Below are 23,770 nucleotides of genomic sequence, written 5' to 3' on the forward strand. Positions count from 1 at the left end.
TGGCGGCGGAGCCTCTCAATGTCATTAGAACTGACCCTGTGGATTAACTGCGGGGGGGGGGGGGGTGGGGGGGGGGATGGTGTGCAGAAACTACAGATCAATAACGGAGCTCATTCTCGTGGTTATTTTACTTCACTGTGGATTTAGAGCCGTCTCGCTGGAGGGGGGAAAAAATCCACTCGACTGCTGGGTAAAAAAAAAAAAAGCATTTTGAAACGTAGCAGCGGGCGGCACGAACCTCTTCGCCGCATTTCCTAAATTCATATCCACGCGTGGTTTTTCGGGGTCAGAGGTGAACTGAGGTTTTTGGGTGAGGCGCCACATTGGGTCAGCTGGTAAAGCTTCGGCCACACAGTTCTGAGGACGCGGGTTCGATCCCAGCCCCGCCTGTGGGGAGTTTGCATGTTCTCCCCAGTGCCTGCGTTGGTTTTTTCCGGGTGGGCACTCCGGTTTCCCCCCACATCCCAAAAAAAGCAGCAGAGAAAATGGACGGATGGAAGATAAACATGGAGGCCGCACAATGGTACAACTGGTTGGACCGCTGGCCTCACAGTTCTGAGGTCCAAGATTCAAATCCCGGCCATGCCTGTGCGGAGTTTGCATGTTCTCCCCGTGCCTGCGTTGGTTTCCTCCGAGCACTCCGGTTTCCCCCCCACATCCCAAAAACATGCAACATGAATTGGACAGTCTAAATCGCCCCTAGGTGTGATTGCGAGCGTTTGTCTCTAGGTGCCCTGCGATTGGTTAGCGACCAGTTCAGGGTGTACACCGCCTCCTGCCCCTTGACAGCTGGGATAGGCTCCAGCACTCCCTGCAACCCTTATGAGGATGAGCGGCTAACAAAAGTGGTGGCTGGATGGATTTCAGGTGACTGACAGACAAGCAGTCACTTTATCACCCGTGGTCACAGATTCAAACCCGGAATTTTTCAACTGCGAGGCAGGCGCAAATAACTACACTCAGCCCAACTTCTTTCCACTGCGGACACTCCAAATAAGGACTGTTCCATTTCAGCTAAATCGGCGCTCGAGAAATTTGAAACAGATGGGAGGTTTGGCAAAACTTTGCATCTGAGTCTTGCAAATGCTGTGGTGGATTTGTATTTTATTATTATTATTATTATCATTATTTGACTGACAATCATAACTCAATTTCATGGATCAAGAATTAAAAACAAAAAATGAAAAAACATTTCTTTTCAAATAAACACAGGCCTAGTTGAGTCCGGCTGTCAAAGGCTTCACATTTGGGATTTGCCTACACAAGAAAAATACCACTTTTGTCAAATTGATTATGTTGCAATAAGCATTGTGTTCCCTTGTTGTACGCCATAAACCTATAAAAAAAAAAAAGTGCAAACAATTCATCTTTTTGTGACAAAAGCTTGCTTCAGAAATTGTGTTTGGGAATGCCACCATTCTGGTAGAACATAGGAATACACATCAATTTATGAATTCTTTTCATACTACAGAAAAAGGTCAAGGCCAGACTGAGCTTTTATAGGCAAGAGACAAATCGGGTCATAATAAAGTCAACACCGCCATCTAGCGGCTAAAGATGAACTGTTTAGAGGACTGTTTATGCGATTCGCAATGAGGTTTTATTACATTTTTTTTATCCCGTGAGAGGTCATCAAGGGTACCGTTGAAAATTTCGCTAAATTTGTCCCAAAATTATTATTTAGTAAGCATATATACATCTTTTTTCATATATATACAGTGGCAACAAGACCGGTAGATAAATGGAAAAATTGGTACAGTAAAGCTGTGCATCCCCCTGGCACCACAGCGAAAAATATCAAGTTTGAACGAGATTATGTCAACTTTTGGTTTAATTAAAAACATATGGGGGGAACGGTTGTGCAAGCGTTGGCCTCACAGTTCTGAGGTATCAGATTCGAATCCCGGACCCGTCTGTGTGGAGTTTGCATGTTCTTCCCGTGCCTGTGTGGGTTTTCTCCGGGCACTCCGGTTTCCTCACACATCCCAAAAACATGCAACATTAATTGGACACTAAATTGCCCCTAGGTGTGATTGTGAGTGCAGCTGTTGTCTGTCCCAAAGTGCCCTGCAATTGGCTGGCAACCAGTTCAGGCTGTACCCGCCTCCTGCCCGTTGACAGCTGGTATAGGCTCCAGTACGCCCCGCGACCCTTGTGAGGATAAGTGGCTAAGAAAATGGGTGCATAGAAAAACCTCTGATCTTAAAAAAAAAAAAAAGACTATGTCGAGGTATGACGATTGGGTGAAGACAGTTGGCCGCCATCTTGGTACTCCCAAAACGTGTGGAGTAGTTTACAGGTTGGATTATGGTGGGGGGTTTCTCAAAGTTTGGCATGTAGAATTAAAACTGGTCGTGTGAGCTTCACATGTTTTCAGTTCTGGTAACATGAAGGATTTTTAATTCGACTTGGTAAGCCAAAAAAAAAAAAAAAAAAAAGGCTAAGTGCAACGGAAAGACATAGAACACTGTGACTAGCAACAAATCTTGCATATTACCTGTAGGGCCCGATTTCCGTGCCATGTTAACTTTTCCCAAAATATGCTGTGAAGCACTATCATCATAACATAGCAAAAAACGAAGCATTTATTGTCGTGAAACATTACTTTTTCATTCAATCAGTTTGATACATTTTTGGAAATAAGGATTTGCAACGGGAAAATACATGCATTTATTGTTTCTGCGGTGTCCTATTTCAGACCATTTAAATTTAAACTAGTTTCCTCGCATATGAAAATCAAATTCAATTTGCAGAGTTCTGTATTATGAAATCCATCAAAAATTTCACTGAAAATTTATTTTCTTGCTTATCCATTGATGAAGTTTGGGAAAATATTGACATCGCCTTTTCGTGAAAAACCGTCAGCCTATAAATGTGAAGCCGAGAGAGTGAGAGTGAACAGTGGACAACAACAACAACCGCAAACAAAACTTTGTTCAAGTGAATTAAGATCATCAGAAAATTAAAACAAAAAAACTTTTACAAACAATAAACAATAAATCTTTCTAACTTACGTGTGGAAGGTTTTCTCACAGGCACGAGCCCAGGTCAGCTGGTTGTTTTGGGAGTATCAAGATGGCGGATGGCGACTTCACTTTTGGTGGCCAATGAGCCGTCCAGTTTTTTTTTTTGTTTTTTTTTTTTTTTTTTTAGATCAGTGGGATAAACACATATGACTGAGGGTCACGTGAGTGAAGGGAACGTCACTCGCTCGGCCGCGCCCGCTTCGGTCTGCGTCTTGCGCCTGCTCAGTAGACGCAACTTGTTGGGCGGGGTTGTTGTGGACGAATCTTTTTTGCTATATTTTTCCATTCTTTTCTTGTTTTTTTTTTTTTTACTACAAAGAAAACGTGACACAACCAATCGCTGTCGCCAAGCGGCAACAAATCAAGACAAGAAGCGGTTGATATCTTGCATAAGTTGCAACTTTTCACAGCGGCGGCGAGGGGGGGGGGGCACGATGTTCGAGAAAGCCTTCAGGGACTTCGGCATTCATTTTAACACTTTGAATGAAAAGAACACTTTTTCCAGCGGAGACCTGGTGACGGGCCACATCGCCTTCGTCATCCCCAAGGCGACGAAGATTCGCTCCATCGCGATGTGTCTGACGGGAAACGTTGACGTCCACTGGACGTCGGGGGGAGGCAAACGGAAAAGGACGTACCACGCCAAAATGGACTTCTTTCGTCTCAAAAGCACCATTTTGGAAGAAGGAGGTATGCGCTGCCACTAATAATTGTAACTTGTAAGCAACCAAAATACACATTTTTAAAAATCCCCTTACAAAGGCAATAATGCTCTGCTATTTACATGCAATTATGCGTCTAATTTCTAAACTTTTTTTTTTTTTTTTACTTTTCTTTATTTTGAATCAGTGAGTCAACAAGGATTTTTCCTTTTTGAAAGCGTGGATTAAAACCATGGATCATTATTTTGGAATAAACAGCATATTTGTTCCTTGCATGAAGGATAAAACTTCACAAAAATGATGAAATGGAAATACATAATTGAAAAAAAAATTGTTTGCTGCATTATATGTGAACAGCGTGTGTGTACCATGTTGACCTAATGACAAATGTGCACAATTTAGACCGGGTATGTCAAACTCGTTTCATATAATGTATAAATTGCCTCTTTGTATCGACTGTTTTCGATCACGTGACTACATCCGGGGCACGCGGCCATGTTGGATGGGTTCACGCGACTGAGGTGCCGTTCACTCTATTGCTTTTGCATGCGGACCGGGGTTACACAAATGTTCGTATGACTTAAAAGTAACGCATGATGGCTAAAAAGACTTTGGGAAGTTATCGGGGCTCATTAGATATCGGTTCAAGATACCGTTACGAGAAAAAGTGCGCTTTGATCGACAATATCGACCGGTATGCCTTGGAGAAACACAAATGGAGGACACAAATGTGGGCGTCGGTAACCCATCCAGACATCGTCCACTATCTCCTCTTCTCGACAAGCGCTTATACCGTGGACCAACTAAAGAAGGCCTACAAGCAATTCCTCAATGGCTGGGTTCGTCATGCGGCGGTAACCATTGTAAGCACACTGCTAATGCCTGTTAGTGTAGCGCACATTGCAATTTAAATATGAACCGCGTGATTACAGTCATCGTTGTTAAATTATGTTGATTATTATTTTCATTTTTGTTACCGAGAGGGAGAGAGAGAGAGAGAGGTTCGACCGGGATGAGTCCAAGTGGAGCCCACACCTCTTTCTCCACTTCCACGGCTACATTTTTAACTCAACTCACAAAACAGCTAGCAATGCGGTCACTCGTTTTTGCAAACTTATAATAATAAAACAGAAAATACAGATTTTGGAGACATGCATTACATTCACACACGAATATTGTGCTTGGCTGCTAGATCGGCTCTGCTAATACGACACAGCCGCAATTGTCGCCGTTTGGTTGCTAACTGCTCTGTTTTCTCGCACTGGTTCTTGATCACAGCTGGCAGTTGAAAGAAAGACGCTGCACAACGCCCACTTTCCTTTGAGCAACCGATAACATAGCAGTGCCCCCCCTCCCCCCATTCATACGCCTCTCTGAAATGATACCTGTTTAGTTACGGTGTGTTTACGCGAATTCAATAAACCAAGATGGCGCCCACGTTCTAAATCAGAAGGTGTGTGACGTCAGTCGAAAACAGGCCATTATTACGTACAGCGCATTCTGAAAAAATGTTGTTTTTTTAATGCAAAGTTACAGAAAAAAATTTGTTCAAGTTGTTGATTTTATTATTAAATGTGGTTTGGTAACAAAAAAAAAAAATCCTTGCAATCACTTAACGTAAGTAAAAGTGAAAATCTGGAATTTTGAAACAGATTTTAGCAAGAACAAAAATCGTGAAGTAGATGTAGGTCGGTAGGCCACATAAAATGATGTGACGTGCCACATCTGGGCCCCGGGCCTTGCGTTTGACACCCATGAGTTAGACAATATCGACAAATCAAATGTGGAAAAAGTCAACGTTCCATAAAAAATAAATCCAAAATTAAAAAACATGAATCTGTTCAAAAGTCAATGTTCATTTGTGTTCAAAAGTGCAATTATGAGGCTAATCACTTTTATTGCACTACAAAGGTGGCGTTTCAAAGTCATATTGGAAAATTAGGTTATGTTTGAGACTAGCGGAGAACGGCACGTGACGACAGAGAGCCGATCACAAGCGTCGGTCGGCTTGGAAAGAAGGATGTCATATGGGGGGGGGGTATTGTGTCTGTTATTCAGATTTATCTGTAATAGTAATAATGGAAATATCGCAAACCAAATCTGATCAACACATTAATGCAATGGTTTACATAAATATAATCAAATGACAAATTTTGTTGCAAGCAATTAATTACTCCGCAGCACCGTTGGCACCTATCTCGGTAGGGGGTGACACCCAAAGAGTATCATCGTTTAATCGAACGTGCGGTGTCAACCCAACCGATTATTCGTAATTTTGCAGAGATTAACTTATTCGAATCCCTGTTGAGCAGGGGTGTCAAACTCATTTTTGCCGCGGGCCACATTGGAGTTGCGAGTTCGCTCAGATGACCGTGAAACCCTAGAAATCCTGACTCGCCACGTCATATTTACACATGAAATGTATGAACTAGTTTTGGAATCAAAAATTTTATTTTTTCCAACCATTCCCCGTGTTTGATAACAAAAATATCTCAACATCATTTATGATAATATGACAATTTGAAATGTTGGGACATATTTTCAAAAAGAATCACAGATTTTGACACCGCTGATTTGCCTTCGCGGGCCACATAAAATTATGTGGCGGGCCAGATCCGGCCCCCGGGCCTTGAGTTTAACACCCGTGTACTTAATAAAGTGTGCGGTGTAAATTGTGTCATAACACTCGTTCCTCTTTGCAGCTGTCGGGAGCGCCAGCCAGCTTCCTCCCGGGAGGCACGTGTATCCATTTACATGTCAGATCCCGCAAGGGTGCGTAAGAGCCTCTCGTGTGACGATTTTCTCGCATAAAAGTTCTCGGTCTCGTTTCCGCGTCGCTCACTCGATTTTCGTCAACGCAGGGACTTCCCGTCCAGCTTCCGCGGGCCTCACGGACAAATTTGCTACAAGCTGACCGTGAGCATTGACAGGCCGTGGCACATGTCGAAGGACTTCGTGACCGAGTTGAACTTTGTGCACCGCGTCGATTGCAACCGGCCGGAGCTGACGGTCAGTACGCGGTTTGGTCTCGCCAACGTTCACATTCACGATATCGAGTGTTGAGAGCAAAGTTTATGTTTGGCAGTATTTTCCATGCTTCTCACGACCAGGAAAAGAAATAGTTACTATACTATCCAATCACCATTTGTTTTTTAAAGTCCACCATCTCCGTGAGGTGATACAATGAGGAAAATAAGTATTTGAACACCCTGCTATATTGCAAGTTCTCCCACTTAGAAATCATGGAAGGGTCTGAAATTTTCATCATAGGTGCATGTCCACTGTCAGCGATAATCTAAAAAGAATAATTTATTTGTCAATGTTAATATTTGTTTCAGTAGCCTTTGTTTGCAATTACGGAGGTCAAACGTTTCCTGTAGTTGTTCACCAGGTTTGCACACACTGCAGGAGGGATTTTGGCCCACTCCTCCACACAGATCTTCTCGAGATCAGACGGGTTTCTGGGCTGTCGCTCAGACACACCGAGTTTCAGCTCCCTCCAAAGACTTTCTATTGGGTTTAGGTCTTGAGACTGTCTAGGCCGCGCCAGAACCTTAATATAATTCTTACGGAGCCACTCCTTGGTTTTCCTGGCTGTGTGCTTCGGGTCATTGTCATGTTGAAAGACCCAGCCGCGACCCATCTTCAATGCTCTGACTGAGGGAAAGAGTTTGTTCCCCAAAATCTCACAATACATGGCCGCAGTTATCCTCTCCTTAATATAGTGCAGTCGTCCTGTCCCACGTGCAGAAAAACACCCCAAAAGCATGATGCTACCACCCCCATGCTTCACAGTAGGGATGGTGTTCTTGGGATGGAACTCATCATTCGTCTTCCTCCAAACACGGTTTGTGAAATCATGACCAAAAGGTTCCATTTTGGTCTCATCTGACCACAAAACCTTCTCCCGTGACTCCTCTGTATCATCCAAATAGTCACTGGCAAACTTAAGACGGGCCTTGACATGTGCTGGTTTAAGCAGGGGAACCTTCCGTGCCATGCATGATTTCAAACCGTGACGTCTTAGTGTATAACCAACAGTCACCTCGGAAACGGTGGTCCCAGCTCTTTTCAGGTCATTGACCAAGTCCTGTCGTGTCGTCCTGGGCTGATCCCTCACCTTTCTAAGGACCATTGAGACCCCACGAGGTGACACCTTGCACGGGGCTCCACTCCGATCGAGACTGACCGTCATGTTTAGCTTCTTCCATTTTCTAACGATTGCTCCAACAGTGGACGTCTCTTCACCAAGCTGCTTGGCAATTTCTCCTTAGCCCTTTCCGGATGTGTGGAGTTGTACAATTTTATCTTTGGACAGCTCTTTGGTCTTGGCCATGTTACAAATTTGCAATATAGCAGGGTGTTCAAATACTTATTTTCTTCACTGCAACAATACTGAAAACATTTTGTTTGGGAGGAAAAGTATTATTCATTACAATGGACATGGGAACACCATACATACTGTACATACATGTGAAACTGAAGCTACTGTAATTTCCGGCCTATAAGCCGGGACTTTTTTTTCCCCCCACACGCTTTCAACTCTGCATTTTATGCAGTGATGCAGCTCATTTGTGCATTTTATCTAACGGCCGCAAGGGGGCACTCGAGCGGAAAAGGTAAGAGTGAGACCGGTGGAATATATGTGCCGAGGAAGTGACTTTTACCGGTCCGACCTGTTAGCGCTGCACTAATGTGTAACTGCCGTGTCTCAGTGATTTTTACCGGTATGGTTTTTTTTTTTTATTTACCGGCCCTGTTAGCGCGGTGCTAGCGTTAGCATTAGCACAGCTGCGCTAGCGTTAAACTCCGTGTACCGTCTTTCTTTGTAAATATCTCGCGTTTCAATGTGGGCACTTGCGGCTTTTACACAACTGCGGCGTATCTATGTACCAAATGTAATTTCCTTTACAAATGTACTGGATGAGGCTTATAACCAGGTGCGCTCTGTAGCCCGGGAATTACGCTAAATGTCCCAAATTTGAACAAACTTTTTTTCGTTTTGTTTTTTGTTTTTTTTTCATTGTGACATATTCTTTGCCCAAATTTGAGCCTGTTGTTACTTCAGCTGTGCTTTTTTTTTTTTTTTTTGTCCCTCCAGGCTCCCCTCTCAGGCTCCAACTGCACGAGCGTCTGCTCCCTGAGTTGCACGTCAGGTTCCATCACAATGACGGCCAGCGTGGAAAAAAAAGGCTTCGTGCAAGGTAACCGTTCAGTCCCTGAATTCTTCGGTCTGAAGTTTCGACTCGGCCAACGTCCCTTCTCGCACTTCCTGCAGGCGAAACGATCAGGATCGTGTGCAACTTCAGCAACGGTTCATCCCGAACGGTGATCCCCAAGGCCAAACTGAAGCAGAAGCAGCAATACAACACGCCTAAAGGGGTCCGAGGACGCTTATTCGTGAAAAAACTGGACTCTGTGACCGGCCCGCCCGTCGCCGCCCACACCTTTGACGCGCAGACGGAGATGACGCTCACCATTCCCGACGACTCGTCGCTCACCATCACCAACTGCAACCTCCTGCAGGTGGAGTACGAGATTGAGGTGAGAGCGACCGAACGGGGCGACTTCATTTCCGCTTGAATGCAAATTTGTAATCATTTCCTGTTTTGCGTCTCTCGTAGCTGAGCCTCTGCCTAAGAGCCTCCTCGGACCTCACCGTCCTGTTTCCCATCGTCGTCTGCGACATCCCTTTACACCCCCGTTATCCAGACTAACATTTCAAAAGTACCTTATCGAAGATCCGGATCCGATACCTTTTGAGATTGCAGTACCGGGATCTCGCTGTTTGAATGGGATTTGACCTCAACGTTCTTCTCAGGTTCACCCGGTCTGATGACACTTTCCTGCGTGGTCAAAGTTACAAACTATGCAAAGTTTCTATTGAACAAATGTTTCTTTTTCCCTCTTTTTTGCCATATTTTGAATGTACATGTTACGCCTTTAAAAATCTATTTGCACTGCCAAAACTTTTAAACGCACTTTAGCCTGATGTGTGCAGTTTTATTTTCAATGAAAATGACACGGAGGCGTGCGATTGGCTGGCAACCAGTTGAGGGTGCGCCCCACCTCCTGCCCAATGATACCTGGGATAGGCTCCGGCACGCCCGCAACCCTTGTGAGGATAAGCGGCACAGAGAATGGATGGATGATCCAAATGCTTGCCTTGCTCTTTTATTGCGGCAATGTCTTACCGGAGGAATTTGAATCTTGCCTGTTTGTTTGATATGCGTATGATATGCATAATGGAGAAGCTGCATTTTTTTGAATGTTTACAATTAATGGACAAAATTAATATTAACCATCTTCAGCCTTAGTATGAAGCGTTTCCTTGACCCCGATGCATTTTGTTATTAACTTGGCACTTTTACACGTTTTCTCTAAACAGCTTCGCATACATTTTAATATGTAAATAAGTTCCTTCATTATTATTTTTTTTTTTGCATGGTTGTCCACATCGTGTTATATCACTGCCGCACTATTTTTTTTTTTATGCAAATATTTTTCTTATATCGAACCTCTACTAGAGGCTACACAGCCTCAAACGGCACGGTAACAGTTTTGTACTTTAAACTATTAAAAACATTTTGTTACCACTATGTATCGTGTTTCTATTGTTTCATATTCTCTCCACATTCATTAAATTTATTGCACCCATTTTGGTTTGTTTGCACGTTTGGTGGGAAAATATCGTATTTGCCATCTTGTATATTCTGGATTATATACTTTTGTTGCCCAGCGTAATAGTGAACGCAAACAGTGAATGCGTCCACGAACTGAGTTTCCCAAGCAGCGTAATATGACAACAATGTAATGTGATTTCATATCATGCACTGTAATATTCATCACTCCCATCTGGTGGATCGTCAAATGAAGGATTAAATATTACCCAAATCAGATACTACGTAGGACAAGGTAAACCTCACTCCTCATATCTGATGACACAAAGGGGAGGTGTCGATTTCCCGGCCGGTCTTTGTTGGGAGTCATAAAGTTATGTCAACTATTGTTATGAATTTTTATGGGTGGGTGGAATACAACTCCCATCAACCAGAGCAATATATTCACCAGTGGGGATCGTATTGTAGGAGAAATAACATCAAAACTGAGTATCCATCCATCCATTTTCTTTCCCGCTTATCCTCACGAGGGTCCCAGCTGTCAAGGAGCAGGAGGTGGGGTACACTCTGAACTGGTTGCCAGCCATTTGCAGGGCACAAAGAGACAAACAGACACACTAACAATCACACCTAGGGACAATTTAGAGTGTCCAATTAATGTTGCATGTTTTTGGGATGCGGGAGGAAACCGGAGTGCCCGGAGGATACCCACGCAGGAAAGGGGAGAACATGCAAACTCCACACAGGCGGGGCTGGGATCAAACCCGGGACCTCAGAACTGTGAGGCCGACGCTTTACCAGCTGAGCCACTGTGACGCCCTTATGTCAGCTCATGTTATGAATTTTTTTGGGTGGGTGGAAGACAACTGCCATCAACCAGAGCAAAGTATTTTCACCATTGCGGATCGTATTATGGGAGAAATAACATCAAAACTGACAAAGAACTGAAAAATAAATTCACTGAGATGAAGGGAAAAGCAAAAGTCAGATCAATCGGACATTATGGAAAAACTTGTTGTACAACACATTTGAATCTAAACTTTAACAGCTTTTAGGTGTTCAAATCATACATGTGGCTTACAATATTAATAAATATACTTTTTAGGAAGGAATAATCAGCCTCATTTTTTTAGAAAACTCATGTGCTCGTGTTTTTTAATGTTGGTTATGATGGTGGTTGTTGGGGAGGGGCTACATATTTGTGAGCTGAGAGTAAAACAAAAAGAAAACAAAATGGAGAGCCCCGAGGACAAAGCAGTTCCATACGTATCCAAACGAGACGTGGAGTTAAAAATGCGATCGATTCAAGTGACCTGACAGAGGGATATTACATTTTCATGTTAATAAATTTGTCACTCTGGGTTCCCATCTCTGCCCATTTACTTTTTTTAAATCTCCCGCCAACTGTGTAATTTCTCTTGTGTTTAAAAAAAAAAAAGTGAAATAGTTGGAGGAGCAGTAAAAGTAAACAATTTAAAAAAAGTTGAGGGGCGGTGCCATCATGCATTCATTTGTGGGGGGGGGGGGTGTCCTTATGAGGGAATGCTGGCGGTGATATCCACTCGGTTAAAGTTATTAGCCAATCAGAGAAGGGCTTCCATGAATCACAGTTTTATACTTTAATTTCAAGGCATGTTTTGATCTGATTCTCTACCGGCGACATCACATCAAAATGTTCTCCCAAACGACCACCAATCAAGTCACAATCAGGGGTGTGTAGACTTTATATATACTCACTGCAACTCAAAGTCCCCTTTGGAAAAGGATTTAGCATAAGGCATCAACAATTGAGACAGATCGCTGTGGTAGTGATAATTAGCCGCGAGGATTGTGAAACAATGAAGTTATGAAATTGAATCAACATGCGGTGAAATAAACCTGTCAGTCAGCTCTGTAAACACCTCCACACCCTAAAATAAAATAAAAACAACACTCGTTTGTTTTGTTGAGAGACATGACACACACCCAGAAATGCGTCACCACCAATTGACCCCTCGGTACAGGGCACTTAACCACGCCTCCTGAAGTGACGTCACGCCACGTGCGCTGACGTCAGACAAACAATTGGGAAAAATATCGGCGCAGCAAGAAAGGAATAGAGCGAAACTGTCCGATTTTCCTGGCTGATTTCTCACTCGCATTCTTAGCTAAGAGTGAAATATCGTTGAAAAGCAGACAGCAGGGCTTCAAGTATTTCAGCGAGGGGTATTTCAAAGGTATTTACATGCATATCGACGGAGAAACCATTGATATTAGCGCGAGATCTTTCCGGAGTCAGAGGAAGACCGAGAAGCCACGTAATATAATATATTATAACCCAAAGACGAATTCGTCATTGACAGTTTCCTATTTTCGTGTTACCTATCACACTTGTGTGCAGAATCTGTATGTGTATCTGGATAGCAGTTTGTGAACCGACGTATGAAGGAAAAGAAGGCGAGGCTTGATTTACGAGTTGTTTCTCTCGTTTTCTTTGTGTAACGTCACGCGCTCCCCTCAATAATTATTCTTGAATTAGTGCCGACTCTACGTAAGTCCCGACCGAGTACGACAATCACTACTTTATAGTGTCCTCAAACATCCTTCCTTCAGTCTTGGTGTCTCGGTGCACGTCGAAGGCTTTTAGGACTGCTAGTCCGGTGTAGCCGAGCTCACCGCTGAACAGAGACACGTTTGTGCAGTCAGATCATCGGAAAATATCGCTCAACACAGATCAAGTGTGACAATCATTCACACGTAGCTATGTTATGCAAGCGAAGAAATGCTAATTCATTTATATGAGACATGTATTGAAAATCAAATATAGGGCATACCTTCGTGCTAACACAGTCCGGTTTACCATCGCCGCGTAGCCGCGAACAAAGCGACACGTTTGTGCAGTCAGATCATCGCAAAATATCGCTCAACATAGATCAAGTGTGACAATCATTCACACGTAGCTATGTTATGCAAGCGAAGAACTGCTAATTCATTTATATGAGACATGTATTGAAAATCAAATATAGGACTTACCTTCGTGCAAACACATCTGTTCCGGTTGATGGATTCAGTTGATCATGCGGTCTTCCTCAAAATTTTATCCATCAAAGACATTTTTCGTACTCGGTCTTCTGTTCCGGTTGATTTTAGATGGATTCAGTTGATGATGCGGTCTTACACAAAGTTTGATCCATCAAAGACATTTTTCGTACTGGGTCTTCGGTTTTGGAAAGGGTACGAATTGAACTCCACCAACTACCATTTCAGGATACCCGTCGTCACTATTACAAAGTCCGTGACTACACCTCTTAACCATATCTATTGTTAAAGAACCCAAATACGAGATAAAACGCCAACAGAAGCTATACTGGACCATCCAGCCAGCGTTGTCTGAGATTTGAGTCCGAGATTATGCAGACCTCTGGCCTCTGATTGGTCAGTGACGCGGATTGCGCAACATCCACGGAGGGGTCAATTGTTGGTTTAAAGGTCTAATCCATAGGAAATGTATTTTATTTGTCTTCTATACAAATGTAGTTAAAATTTCATTTAAAAAAATATTTGAAAAATTCTCAACACAACAGAAATGAAATAAATTGATGAAAATGATGAAGACCTTTTTATGGAATGCTCTCCGGAAGAGATGGGAACTGAAGAGGAGAAATTTTCCTATTCTTCTTGTTCGAAAAACATCCCACACGGGTGTAATTCGGTCTGAGCGTCGAATTCAACACAAAGACGGGATTCGGCGAGACCTGACGAAGTTGACGCGGAACTTCGCGCCCAAAACACAGACCGGTAGGTGCGTCGAGAAATGTACGTACACCTTGTTGACGAAATAATTGTTTCAACGTCCGATGCTGCTCGCACGCATCAGTGTGTCGATTGTTGTTGTACTAAAGACTGAGTCGGTGTAAAACAAAAATTGAAACCTTGGGTATCTTTCTGCGTTTAAAGATTTAGCCCGTATTTGAAATAATGCACCTAACACTTGAGCACACACACCGCTGTAGTCGAATTTCAGCAAGACCTCAGCGTCAACGGTACACTTAACGTACGAGTAAATATCTGTATCGGTATTGTACTTACATTTAAAACCAGATAGATATCAATACTAAAACAATTGAACATGCACATACTTAATTGCTACCAAAGCCAAGTGAAAACTGCATCGGGTTTTCAAAGCGGTCCTCCGTGAAACGCTTGGAACACATTATTGTCCACTTTGATTCGTAAGTCCAATGCGCCCGCTTTGTCTTCACAAACCGGGTCCATAACCTGCCGATGCGTTCATCTTTCGGGCATTCATGTAAGCAAACTCTGTCAACGTTTGACGAAAAACAACCGCACTTCCTCATTATCTTTGCTAGCTTTTTCACTCTCTGGCTGAATGTTGGCGTGAGGTGACGTCACATCCGGAGAGTACCGGAACTTGCCGAATCTAAGCAACAAAATCTTGAGACTGACTTTGATGCTAATTTATTTCATTTCTATTGTGTTGAGAATTTTTTAAATATTTTTGGAGGAACTTTTAGCCACATTTGTATGATAGATAAATAAAATACATTTCTTCGGGATTAGACCTTTAAAAAATGAATACATTTTCTGATGACATAATGAAACATGATGTATTGTAAATACTATAAATATTATGTTTTGTTTTTTTTTTTTACAGTGTAGAATGAAGGATTGTGAGAGACGACTACGAATGAGTGAAGTGCACAAATGGGCTCCTTGGAAGTGGGTGGGCACGCAAACCGAACGACGCGCCCATTGCGGAAGGCTTTCCTATCCTTGTTTTTTTTTTTTTTCTTTTCCGTTTGGGGAGGAAAAGCGACGGAGCTTTTTTTTTTTTTTTTTCTCAATTTCGGATCATGCCGAACACAGTGAAGAGCCTTAAAGTGACTTACAGCGATGTCAGCGAGAAAGGCACGTTTACCAGCGGCGACGCCGTGACGGGCCAAGTGGTTCTGGAAGTGGCCAAAGAGTGCAAAGCGGAGGCGCTCTACGTGAAATTCAAGGGCAAAGCGGAGGTTGATTGGACCGAAAGGCACGGCCAGACCACCGTCACGTACCACTCCAAGGACAAGTACTTCAGCATCAAACATTACTTTATTCAGGATGGAAACGGCGCCAGTAAGTTGCTTCTATTTTCTCTTGGGGGCGGGGAGGGAGAGGGGGCAACATCGCAACGAACATATATTGCTGTGCAGGTCCAAACTTGCAACTCTTTTTGTGGCCCGCAGGAATAACTTATAGCTGTTCAACTTAACGGGAAGTCTGAACGGTTGTTTTGAGCAGGCTCGCCGTTACAGAATGAGAGAAGGGGGGGGGGGGGGGGTGCGATCCAATGCATGGGCAAACCTGTTTTTGATTATCATCCGCTCGCTGATACAATGCGCACATTTAGCGTTCACCGGAGTAGTTACTCGAAAGTCTGCAGCCTACTTTAAAGTGCACAAAAACGATTGGAGGACAGCAGCATAGAAAATGCACCTAAATGACAACAAATCGTGAAATCATACATGACAAAAGTGGCAACTTGAAGATCTTGGTACTCATTCAAATTAAGTCATTTTTGTCAATGTACAGACTGTAATTCTAAGATTTTTTTTTTTTTTGGGGGGGGGGGTGTCGGTTCTTTTAGCTATATGTATAATCTCCATTTTCTTTGCCAATTATCCTCACGGGAAAACCCACGCAGGCACGGGGGGACAACGTGCAAACTCCACACAGGCGGGGCCGGGATCGAACCCAGGTCCTCAGAACTGTGAGGCCAACGCTTTACCAGCTGATCCACCGTCCCCCCCTTATATATATATATATCTCCATTTTCTTTTTTATGCTTATCCTCACGAGGGTCGCGAGGAGTGCTGGAGCCTACCCCGGTTGTGGCAACGGGCAGTAGGCGGGGTACACCCTGAATTGGTCGCCAGCCAATCGCTGGGCACATGGAGACAAACAACCGCACAATCACACCTAGGGGCAATTTAGAGTGTCCAATTAATGTTGCATGTTTTTGGGATGTGGGAGGAAACCGGAGTGCCCACCAGGAGGAAACCCACACAGGCACCGAGAGAACACACAGACTCCGCACAGGCGGGGGCTGGGATAGAACTGTGAAGCCAACACTTTACCGGCTGATCCACCGTGCATGACGATTAAGCCAATCAGGACCTCTAACATGATTTAGAATCAGAGTCGGCTTTATTGGCCAAGTGTGTAAAAAGACAAGGAATTTACGAAGAACAACAAAGTAACAAGAGCAAAAGACATTTCTGTGTATCGGAACCATTCCTAATAAGAGTCACAGATGTGCAAGACGTAGTCTTCTTTATTGAGAGCAGTTAAGACATTGGTGTCAAACTCAAGGCCCGGGGGCCGGATCTGGCCCGCCACGTGATTTTTTTCGTGGCCCGCGAATGTAACTAATTTGTGTCAACTTCCATGATTCTTGTGAAAAAATGTTTACAGGAATTTAAAATTGTCATGTATCATAAATAATAATGAGATATAAGTGTTTTTGTTACCAAACATGAAGAACAGTTGAGAAACCCATTAGCCTTGATTTCTGATTCCAAAATTAGTTCACAAATTTCCCGTGTAAATATGATGAGGCGGGCTCACAGCCCTCCGAGGGAAACCGTGACGACAATGTGGCCCGCGACAAAAATTAGTTTGACACCCCTGTGGTAAGAGATAAGAATGTGTTCCGCTTGGACAGAGTGCCCGTTCGCGCTTTCCGTTATAGACCAGTGCAATGACAATTGTGCAAAGGGAGCAGTTTCAAGTGACGTATCGTGCGATAGTCTACAAAATATATTACTAATACTAATACTGATTAGACCAAATGGATATCAGGGTGGGTCCCAATGATGTCACAAGGCAGAAAAATAGTAGATTCGCTGATCAAGAATTTAATGACTTAATTGCCAGAGGGGAAAAAACAGTTTGAACGCCGGCCAGTTTTGACTTGCATTGATCGGTAGCGCTTTCCCGAGGGAAGGAGCTGGAAGAGCTAGTGGCCAGGATACCGAAGAATCCCGCCTGCTCTCATAGACCTAGTTCAAGTTGCGTGCAAGTCTTCAGTGGGGGGTAGAGTGCTGCCGATAATCCGTTCAGCTGTTTTGATGGTCCGTTGCAGTCGGAGTTTATATTTAGTCAATACCCGACTCATTTCCCACGTTGGGCCCCCCTCGGCGGGGAACTGTAGAGGGATAAAGTTGGTGAGGCACGCAGTGAAGTTATGGGAAAGAGTCGCGGAGGCGAGACTCGGGACAGGACTAAGTATTTGTGAGCCACAGTATGTAGTATTTTCATGCCTAGAAAAAGTACCACAGATGCATTATTTGCCTTGAGGACACTCGTGGAAAAGTACAGAGAAGGTCAATGGGAGCTCCGTTGTGTCTTTGTGGATCTGACTTTACGTGTCAAACCCAAGGCCCGGGGGCCAGATCCGGCCCGCCACGTGATTTTTATGCGGCCCGCGAAGGCCAATCATGTGTGTTCCACGATCCATGTTCAAATCTGTACTAAAACTTCAAATTGCCACACCATAATGTTGAGGTATTGCGTTTTCACGTTACCAAACATCAAGAATAGTTGAAAAAGTTATTTTTCTGATTCCAAAATTAATTAATAAATTTCACGCATCAACGTGATCAGGTGATAAACGATTTTTATGGTTTCACACTCGTAACGGCCCTCCGAGGGAAGCCAGAACTACAATGTGGCCTGTGACAAAAATGAGTTTGACACCCCTGATCTAAAATAAAAGGGCAAAGACAGAGTACCAAGAGCGAATTATTTACAGTGTTTTGTAAATGATGGTGAGTTGAGAGTTTGAAAACTTCAATTTTGTTCTCCTTCTCAGGATCAGGTCAGTCACTTCTGATGAACCAGAATGGGAAAAAATGTAAGCATTCAAAATATGGTCCATTTTCCATATTGCAAAGGCAGCTTGGTTTAATGTTTTTAGAATTTTGATTTGTTTTTTTTGTTTTTTTTGTCTTTTTCCAGATAGCAATTTACTTGCCCCAGGATCTCACGTGTTCCCCTTCTCCTTTCAGTTCCCTTTGCAGTGAGTCAACTTTTCATCTGTGTTTGTTGCTCCATTTTTTTTTTTTGGGGGGGAGAAAAGAGTTCAATATGCGAAGTGGGCAGCGGGGTCTTCGATTGTCTACTAAATCCCTTTTGAATGTTCGGGTGGTCTAATGTTTTATTGGCATTAGGGAGATGCCGTCCTCCTTTACCGGTTCGGCTGGTAAAATTGTGTACCTGCTGGAAACCAAGCTAACCAGATCCATGAGGATACGTACAAAAGACACCATCAAGATTCCGTTTGTGACACGAGCAACTCCCAACGTGTTGGCGGAACTGACTGTAAGTGCAGAGTTGCGTGGCAAATATGTGCTCATCCCGATGTTTATGTGCGTAATTATTCAAGCTACTAACGTCATTATTAGGTCACTAAATGTTTTCGTACTTCTGTGTAAAGTCTCAAGTTGAACTGGACGATCCATGGCGAGAGTTGCACTACCTTTTCTATTTACACAAGGAACTTTATGGATGATTTGTATTTGTCAGAGTAGATTTAATGGAACATTTTTTTTTAAATTTTCCACTGCTGTACACTACTATTATTTCATTATGGTTAGGTACCGTAATTTCCGGCCTACAAGCCGCGCCATTTTTCACACGCTTTCAACCCTGCGGTTTATGCGCTGATGTGGCGCTAGCATTAGCGCACCTGGTTATAAGCCTCGGTACACAGAAAGTGTTTAACGCTAGTACCATGCTAACGCCGCACTTATGCTAGCGCTGCACTAGCGTTAAACTCTTTCTGTGTACCGAGGTTTATAACCAAGTGCGCTCGGTAGGCCGGAAATTATGGTAGTTGCAATTTTAGGGTTTTTTTTTTGTTTTTTTGCCTGCACAAACTATTTGTTTTGGTTCATCAGAGAGCTGTCATGCGACCGTTCTTCTACTACTACTTCTTCTGATGAAAATGAAAACTAAAAATCTAAATGTTTTGAACAGATACACGACAGCAGCTCTTGCAGATGGTCTTCAAACTTGATCATCTCACACTTTCAAAGAGAGGCGACATAAATTCTGCCGCTTTTGAAACGCATATTGCTGGCGTCCGGCGGTAACTGGAGCAAGCCGTTTGCGGCACTTTTGATATTTGTAAAATGGGAACCGACCGAGAAGTGACTGATGGTGTAGCGGTACACACGCCTACCTTTGGTGAGGGCAGCGTGGGATCGATTCCTGCTCAGTGACTGTGTCGATATCTGCCCTGCGACTGACTGGTGACCAGTTCGTGGTGTAGTCTGCCTTTCGCCTGAAGCTAGCTAGGATAAGCTCCAGTTTTCCCCATGCTCCTTGTAAGGATAAGCGGCTTGAGAGATGGATGGATGGAACTGACCAATAGAAAGTTTTTGTGGAAAATTATATGAAATTGACCAACGTTGGACATAAAATGTTTAAGCCCGACACTACCAGTATATTTTCTTTTCATCTCAATACTTCCAAATTTTAACTTCTAAAAGATGATGAATTGTTGTTTTCTTGGCTGTCCAAATTCAGTAAACCCCCCCATCAAAAAAATGTTTTAATAATTATCTATCAAGCATAGCGGCTGAAGCATGCACAGAAAAATGGCTGAGATGTTCGGCGGACTGAAATGAAATGCATGAAATATAACTCGGAGGCAATCGGATAGCCTTTGGGTGTTAATCCAATTTTTCCAAAATTGAACATGACAGAGGTCACCAACGCGGAGCCCCCCGAGGTTCACACACTGGCGATGTTATGATTTGTTTCATTGATGGATTTAAGTAAAGGCAATTGGATGATTTAATTAAAGGCAATTTGTCCTTTCACATCAGTTCATACCGAAGAAGTAGCCCTCAGTTTTAAAAATATGACTTGCCCCTGGTGTCCAAAACCAGGGGGACAAATGAGCCAATGCAGTCGCGTTTAGTATCAAGACCCGTGTAACAAACAATGTGTGAACGCTGACATTTTAGGCGAATACAAACATGTTTTGCTCAACGACGACTTAATCCCACTGCAAACAAAAAGGAAGAATTGTTTCCGTTCATTGTTTCTGACCGACCACCCCAGACCCTCATAAACAATAGTCAAGGTCACGGGTCCTAAAAAACAAAAACAAAAACTTCTGTATCTCGAGAGGTCAAACGGAGTTGTCTTTAGCATATTAGTATACAACAAGTCTGAAAATGGATCAAATTGAATGTATCATACACGAAAAAGGTTAACGGCACAGCTGTTCAACACGACATTGAAGTTCTCGTGTGGCATTTTCCAGCACGTTTTGTGTTTCCGGAATGTTTGCGAGTCTCTCGCAGTGCAGTCGGGGCCGCTTGTGTGAGCCTGTTGCAAATTCACGCGTTTCTCCGTGGAATGTGTTCGCCTTCAGACACCGCAGCACGACTCGAAGGATAAAAAAATGCATCTGTTCAACTCTGGAACTGTCGCGATGGATGTCACGATTGAAAAATCTGCTTTCTTCCAAGGTGGGTGCAGTCACAGAACGCTCGTTTAAGGCTAACCTAAAAGTCCGAGTTGAGTCCAAGCTGCTCTGTGTTCACAGGCGAGGGCATGAAGGTTTTGGCCTCCATTCAGAACAACTCCAATCGTGCAATCAAACCCAAGTACTGCATCTACCGGAAGCACAGCTTCTTCGCGAAAGGGAAGAGGCGGCTTGACACCAAAGACCTCTGGAAAGAGGTGGGCGAGCCCATCCCTCCGTCAACCAACGTGCCAGTCCAAAGGGTCATCGAAATCCCTCCTGATTTGGAACCCTCCATCCTCAACTGTAAAATACTCAAAGCAGAGTACAGACTCAGAGTAAGCGTGTTTTTTTTTTTTTTTTTTCCGCTCCCTCATTCAAGTACAGTAGAGCCTCGGTTCTCGACCACCATGGGTTCTAGAAGGCGGTTCGAAAACCGAATCAACCGCCGCGCGATTTTCGTTTTATATCCGGGTTTTTTTTCAGGGGGTTTGTCAGCTCGTCGGCCTGCGCGCGTTCTGTTATTTCCAGCTTTAGTTGGCATTCGAGTACCGATTTTTTTTTTGTTTTTGTTTTGTTTGTTTTTTTTGTTTGAAAACAGAAGCAAAAAAAAAAAAAATCTAGAAATTTTCCTCCGAAAACTGATTTGTTCGAGAACCAAGGCTGTACCGTATCGATAAATCTGAAATAATTGTGAGTGGTGTGTGAACTCTTTTTGATGGCGGTCATTGTGTGGTGGATTATTCTTCAAGTGAAAATTTGTATTTATTGGACAACAACAACATGTCCAAAGACAGACTGGTGGAACGGCACCAGTCCAACTGGGCTCAGTTGACATTTCTGACAGTGGCTGTGTTTTCCACAGTTTTATTTGGACGTGAAATTCGCTTCAGACCCAGAGATCAAATTTCCCATCACCATCCTTCCGGCCGCCGCCGCAGCGAATCTGCCCTCTGCTCCTGCCGCGTTTCAGTTTGGATCGTTCGGATACCAGAACCCGCCAGTCCCGGGTGCGTTCTCTCCGCCACAACCTTTCAATCCCCCGCCGCCGCCCTATGAAGCCTACGGAATGTACCCAACCGTGATGGACTTTGGTGGTAAACGTTGAGCGGTCATGAAGTTCCTGACGTTTGTGTACACCACGGCTACCCATTTTTTATTTCAAATGTTAACCTATTACAATTCATTCATGTTATTCTTCTCGATATAGTTGAAGGGGTGTCAGAAAAGTTCCAGTTGCTCTCATTTATTGACCGAATTACGTGTGATAAGTGACGACAAACATTCCAGCAAAATATGAGATTTACCAAGTTGTACGCGTGCAACATGAAATCTGGAGCGTGAACGGTGAACCTGCAATCAAAAAGCGAGCCGGTGCTAAAAGATCCGGTTTCCCCGCTGGTGCAGCTTTAGCGATCATGCCTTTTGAAAAGTTAAACATTTCACATCAAACGCTTGTGTGGAGAAAACGTTTTTTTTTTTTAAATTTCCATCCTCCAAGCGAGAGAATACGGTGGCTGTACAGTCACCGTTAGAAAGGGAGCTAAAGAGCTGGTGCACATATGCCATAAAGTCACGTGACTTTTGTTTACGTCCCCATATTGCCGGTCAAGCAAAGCATTTTTCAATGCTAAGTCCGTCGAGACGAAACGAAAATACGGCTCCCAGAGTTTTGTCCGAGACCGTTAAACATTTAGAAGGTGATGATAAACGACGGTACGTGGAAAAATTAGAGACGCTTGGCATAGATTACCCATATTAATGCCGAAGTCGATGTTTTCGCTGATAAGACTGTTAACCCGCTTCGGCTTGTCTTGGACAACTGGATCCACACATGGATCTGGTGAGTCAGTCGTCGAGATTTACACGGAAGAGTTGGAAAGCGTAGAAAGGTCCGGACGCATACAAATACTTCGTTGCTGGATCTGTTCTCAATCAGTAATAAATCCCAGTGATGGAGCCACTCAGATTTTTTTCAATACTAATACCAATATTTAAATAAATGACCCCTGGTTTTACACAAACTCGCATTCATTAACTATGATTGGGGAAAAAAAAAGACAGCAAGTCGACTCCTCCGTACACGAAGCGTGTTCTGGCCACACGTTAAACTTTGGTAAACCTCTCCGTGAAAGACTTTTTTTTTTTTTTTTTTTTTTTTTTAAATAGGCATTGTTCTCAAATGAGTCCAATGCGTATTTTAAAAAAGAAAATAAACTGCTGGGATAGTCTTCAGCCCCCATACACGGATGCGTGTTGCAGCCACACGTTAACCTATGTGACTGACGGTTTATTTTCTTTTTTTTAAAATACGCATTGGCCTCAGTTGAGAACAATGAATGTCTGTCAGGGAGAGGTTTACCAAAGATTAATGTGTGGCCGCAACACGCTTCCATGTAGGATGGAGACGACTCCCTGTGGGTTTTTTTTTTTTTAAACGCATTGTTTTCAAATGAGCCAACTCGGCATTCTAAATACTTCTTGGGAATTTGAGATATGAGAAGAATAATTCCTCCCTGAAATGAAGCAATCGCTACACGGTCGTGTGTATTTGGTTGGGCGCCATCCATCACATTTAATTGCCAAAATCTATCGATCTTTTCTGGTATTCCATAGAATGATCTCTTTGAATATTCGTTTCGTCTGTTGTGACAACCAACAGCACAACAAGACTCGGGCATTGTGAATATTCTGCTCCGGTTCAACGTCCCCCACACTGTCGAAAGGCTCTTTTTGACCAGCAATATGGCGCCGTGAAAATGGAGCTCTATAGAAGGAACCTCACATTATCGGGTGATTTCTTTTAGCTCGCACAAATGAAACTACACATTTAAATCAGTGATGTTGATGTTAAAAGACATTTTTCATTATTATTATTTCCGAGATTGCGCTTACTCTGCAGACATGAGCCGCCATCGAATCGCTTCTTTAGTTGGTCGCTCC

General features: G+C 43.4%; 2 protein-coding genes across 3 annotated transcripts; both read left to right on the forward strand.

Moving 5' to 3' along the window:
- Nucleotides 1–3,219: 3,219 nt before the first annotated feature.
- On the forward strand, nt 3,220–11,755 carry LOC133499016 (arrestin domain-containing protein 3-like). The gene is made up of 6 exons (XM_061816470.1): nt 3,220–3,716; nt 6,391–6,460; nt 6,550–6,697; nt 8,790–8,892; nt 8,967–9,232; nt 9,313–11,755. Exons 1-6 carry the CDS (start codon nt 3,461–3,463, stop codon nt 9,403–9,405), a joined length of 936 nt encoding a protein of 311 aa, XP_061672454.1. The 5' UTR covers nt 3,220–3,460; the 3' UTR covers nt 9,406–11,755.
- A 90-nt stretch (nt 11,756–11,845) lies between these two features.
- On the forward strand, nt 11,846–22,984 carry LOC133499017 (arrestin domain-containing protein 3-like). 2 transcript variants are annotated; one of them, XM_061816471.1, is made up of 9 exons: nt 11,846–12,524; nt 13,618–14,085; nt 14,963–15,423; nt 18,161–18,202; nt 18,307–18,367; nt 18,519–18,669; nt 20,735–20,831; nt 20,909–21,165; nt 21,693–22,984. In XM_061816471.1, exons 3-9 carry the CDS (start codon nt 15,162–15,164, stop codon nt 21,933–21,935), a joined length of 1,113 nt encoding a protein of 370 aa, XP_061672455.1. In that variant the 5' UTR covers nt 11,846–12,524; nt 13,618–14,085; nt 14,963–15,161; the 3' UTR covers nt 21,936–22,984. The 2 variants fall into 2 exon arrangements, with proteins under 2 accessions (XP_061672455.1, XP_061672456.1); XM_061816472.1 differs by lacking the exon at nt 13,618–14,085.
- Nucleotides 22,985–23,770: the final 786 nt, after the last annotated feature.

The sequence above is a fragment of the Syngnathoides biaculeatus genome, chromosome 4 (assembly GCF_019802595.1).
Source record: "Syngnathoides biaculeatus isolate LvHL_M chromosome 4, ASM1980259v1, whole genome shotgun sequence".
Lineage (NCBI taxonomy): Eukaryota > Metazoa > Chordata > Actinopteri > Syngnathiformes > Syngnathidae > Syngnathoides > Syngnathoides biaculeatus.

What these genes read in the sequence shown, in the direction of transcription:
- LOC133499016 (XM_061816470.1), top strand. Translation starts at nt 3,461, where the DNA reads ATGTTCGAGAAAGCCTTCAGGGACTTCGGCATTCATTTTAACACTTTG. An exon ending in CACCATTTTGGAAGAAGGAG is followed by an intron (nt 3,717 to 6,390) that starts GTATGCGCTGCC and finishes TCCTCTTTGCAG; the next exon opens with CTGTCGGGAGCGCCAGCCAG. An exon ending in GCAACCGGCCGGAGCTGACG is followed by an intron (nt 6,698 to 8,789) that starts GTCAGTACGCGG and finishes TTGTCCCTCCAG; the next exon opens with GCTCCCCTCTCAGGCTCCAA.
- LOC133499017 (XM_061816471.1), top strand. Translation starts at nt 15,162, where the DNA reads ATGCCGAACACAGTGAAGAGCCTTAAAGTGACTTACAGCGATGTCAGC. An exon ending in GAACCAGAATGGGAAAAAAT is followed by an intron (nt 18,203 to 18,306) that starts GTAAGCATTCAA and finishes GTCTTTTTCCAG; the next exon opens with ATAGCAATTTACTTGCCCCA. An exon ending in TCCTTTCAGTTCCCTTTGCA is followed by an intron (nt 18,368 to 18,518) that starts GTGAGTCAACTT and finishes TATTGGCATTAG; the next exon opens with GGAGATGCCGTCCTCCTTTA.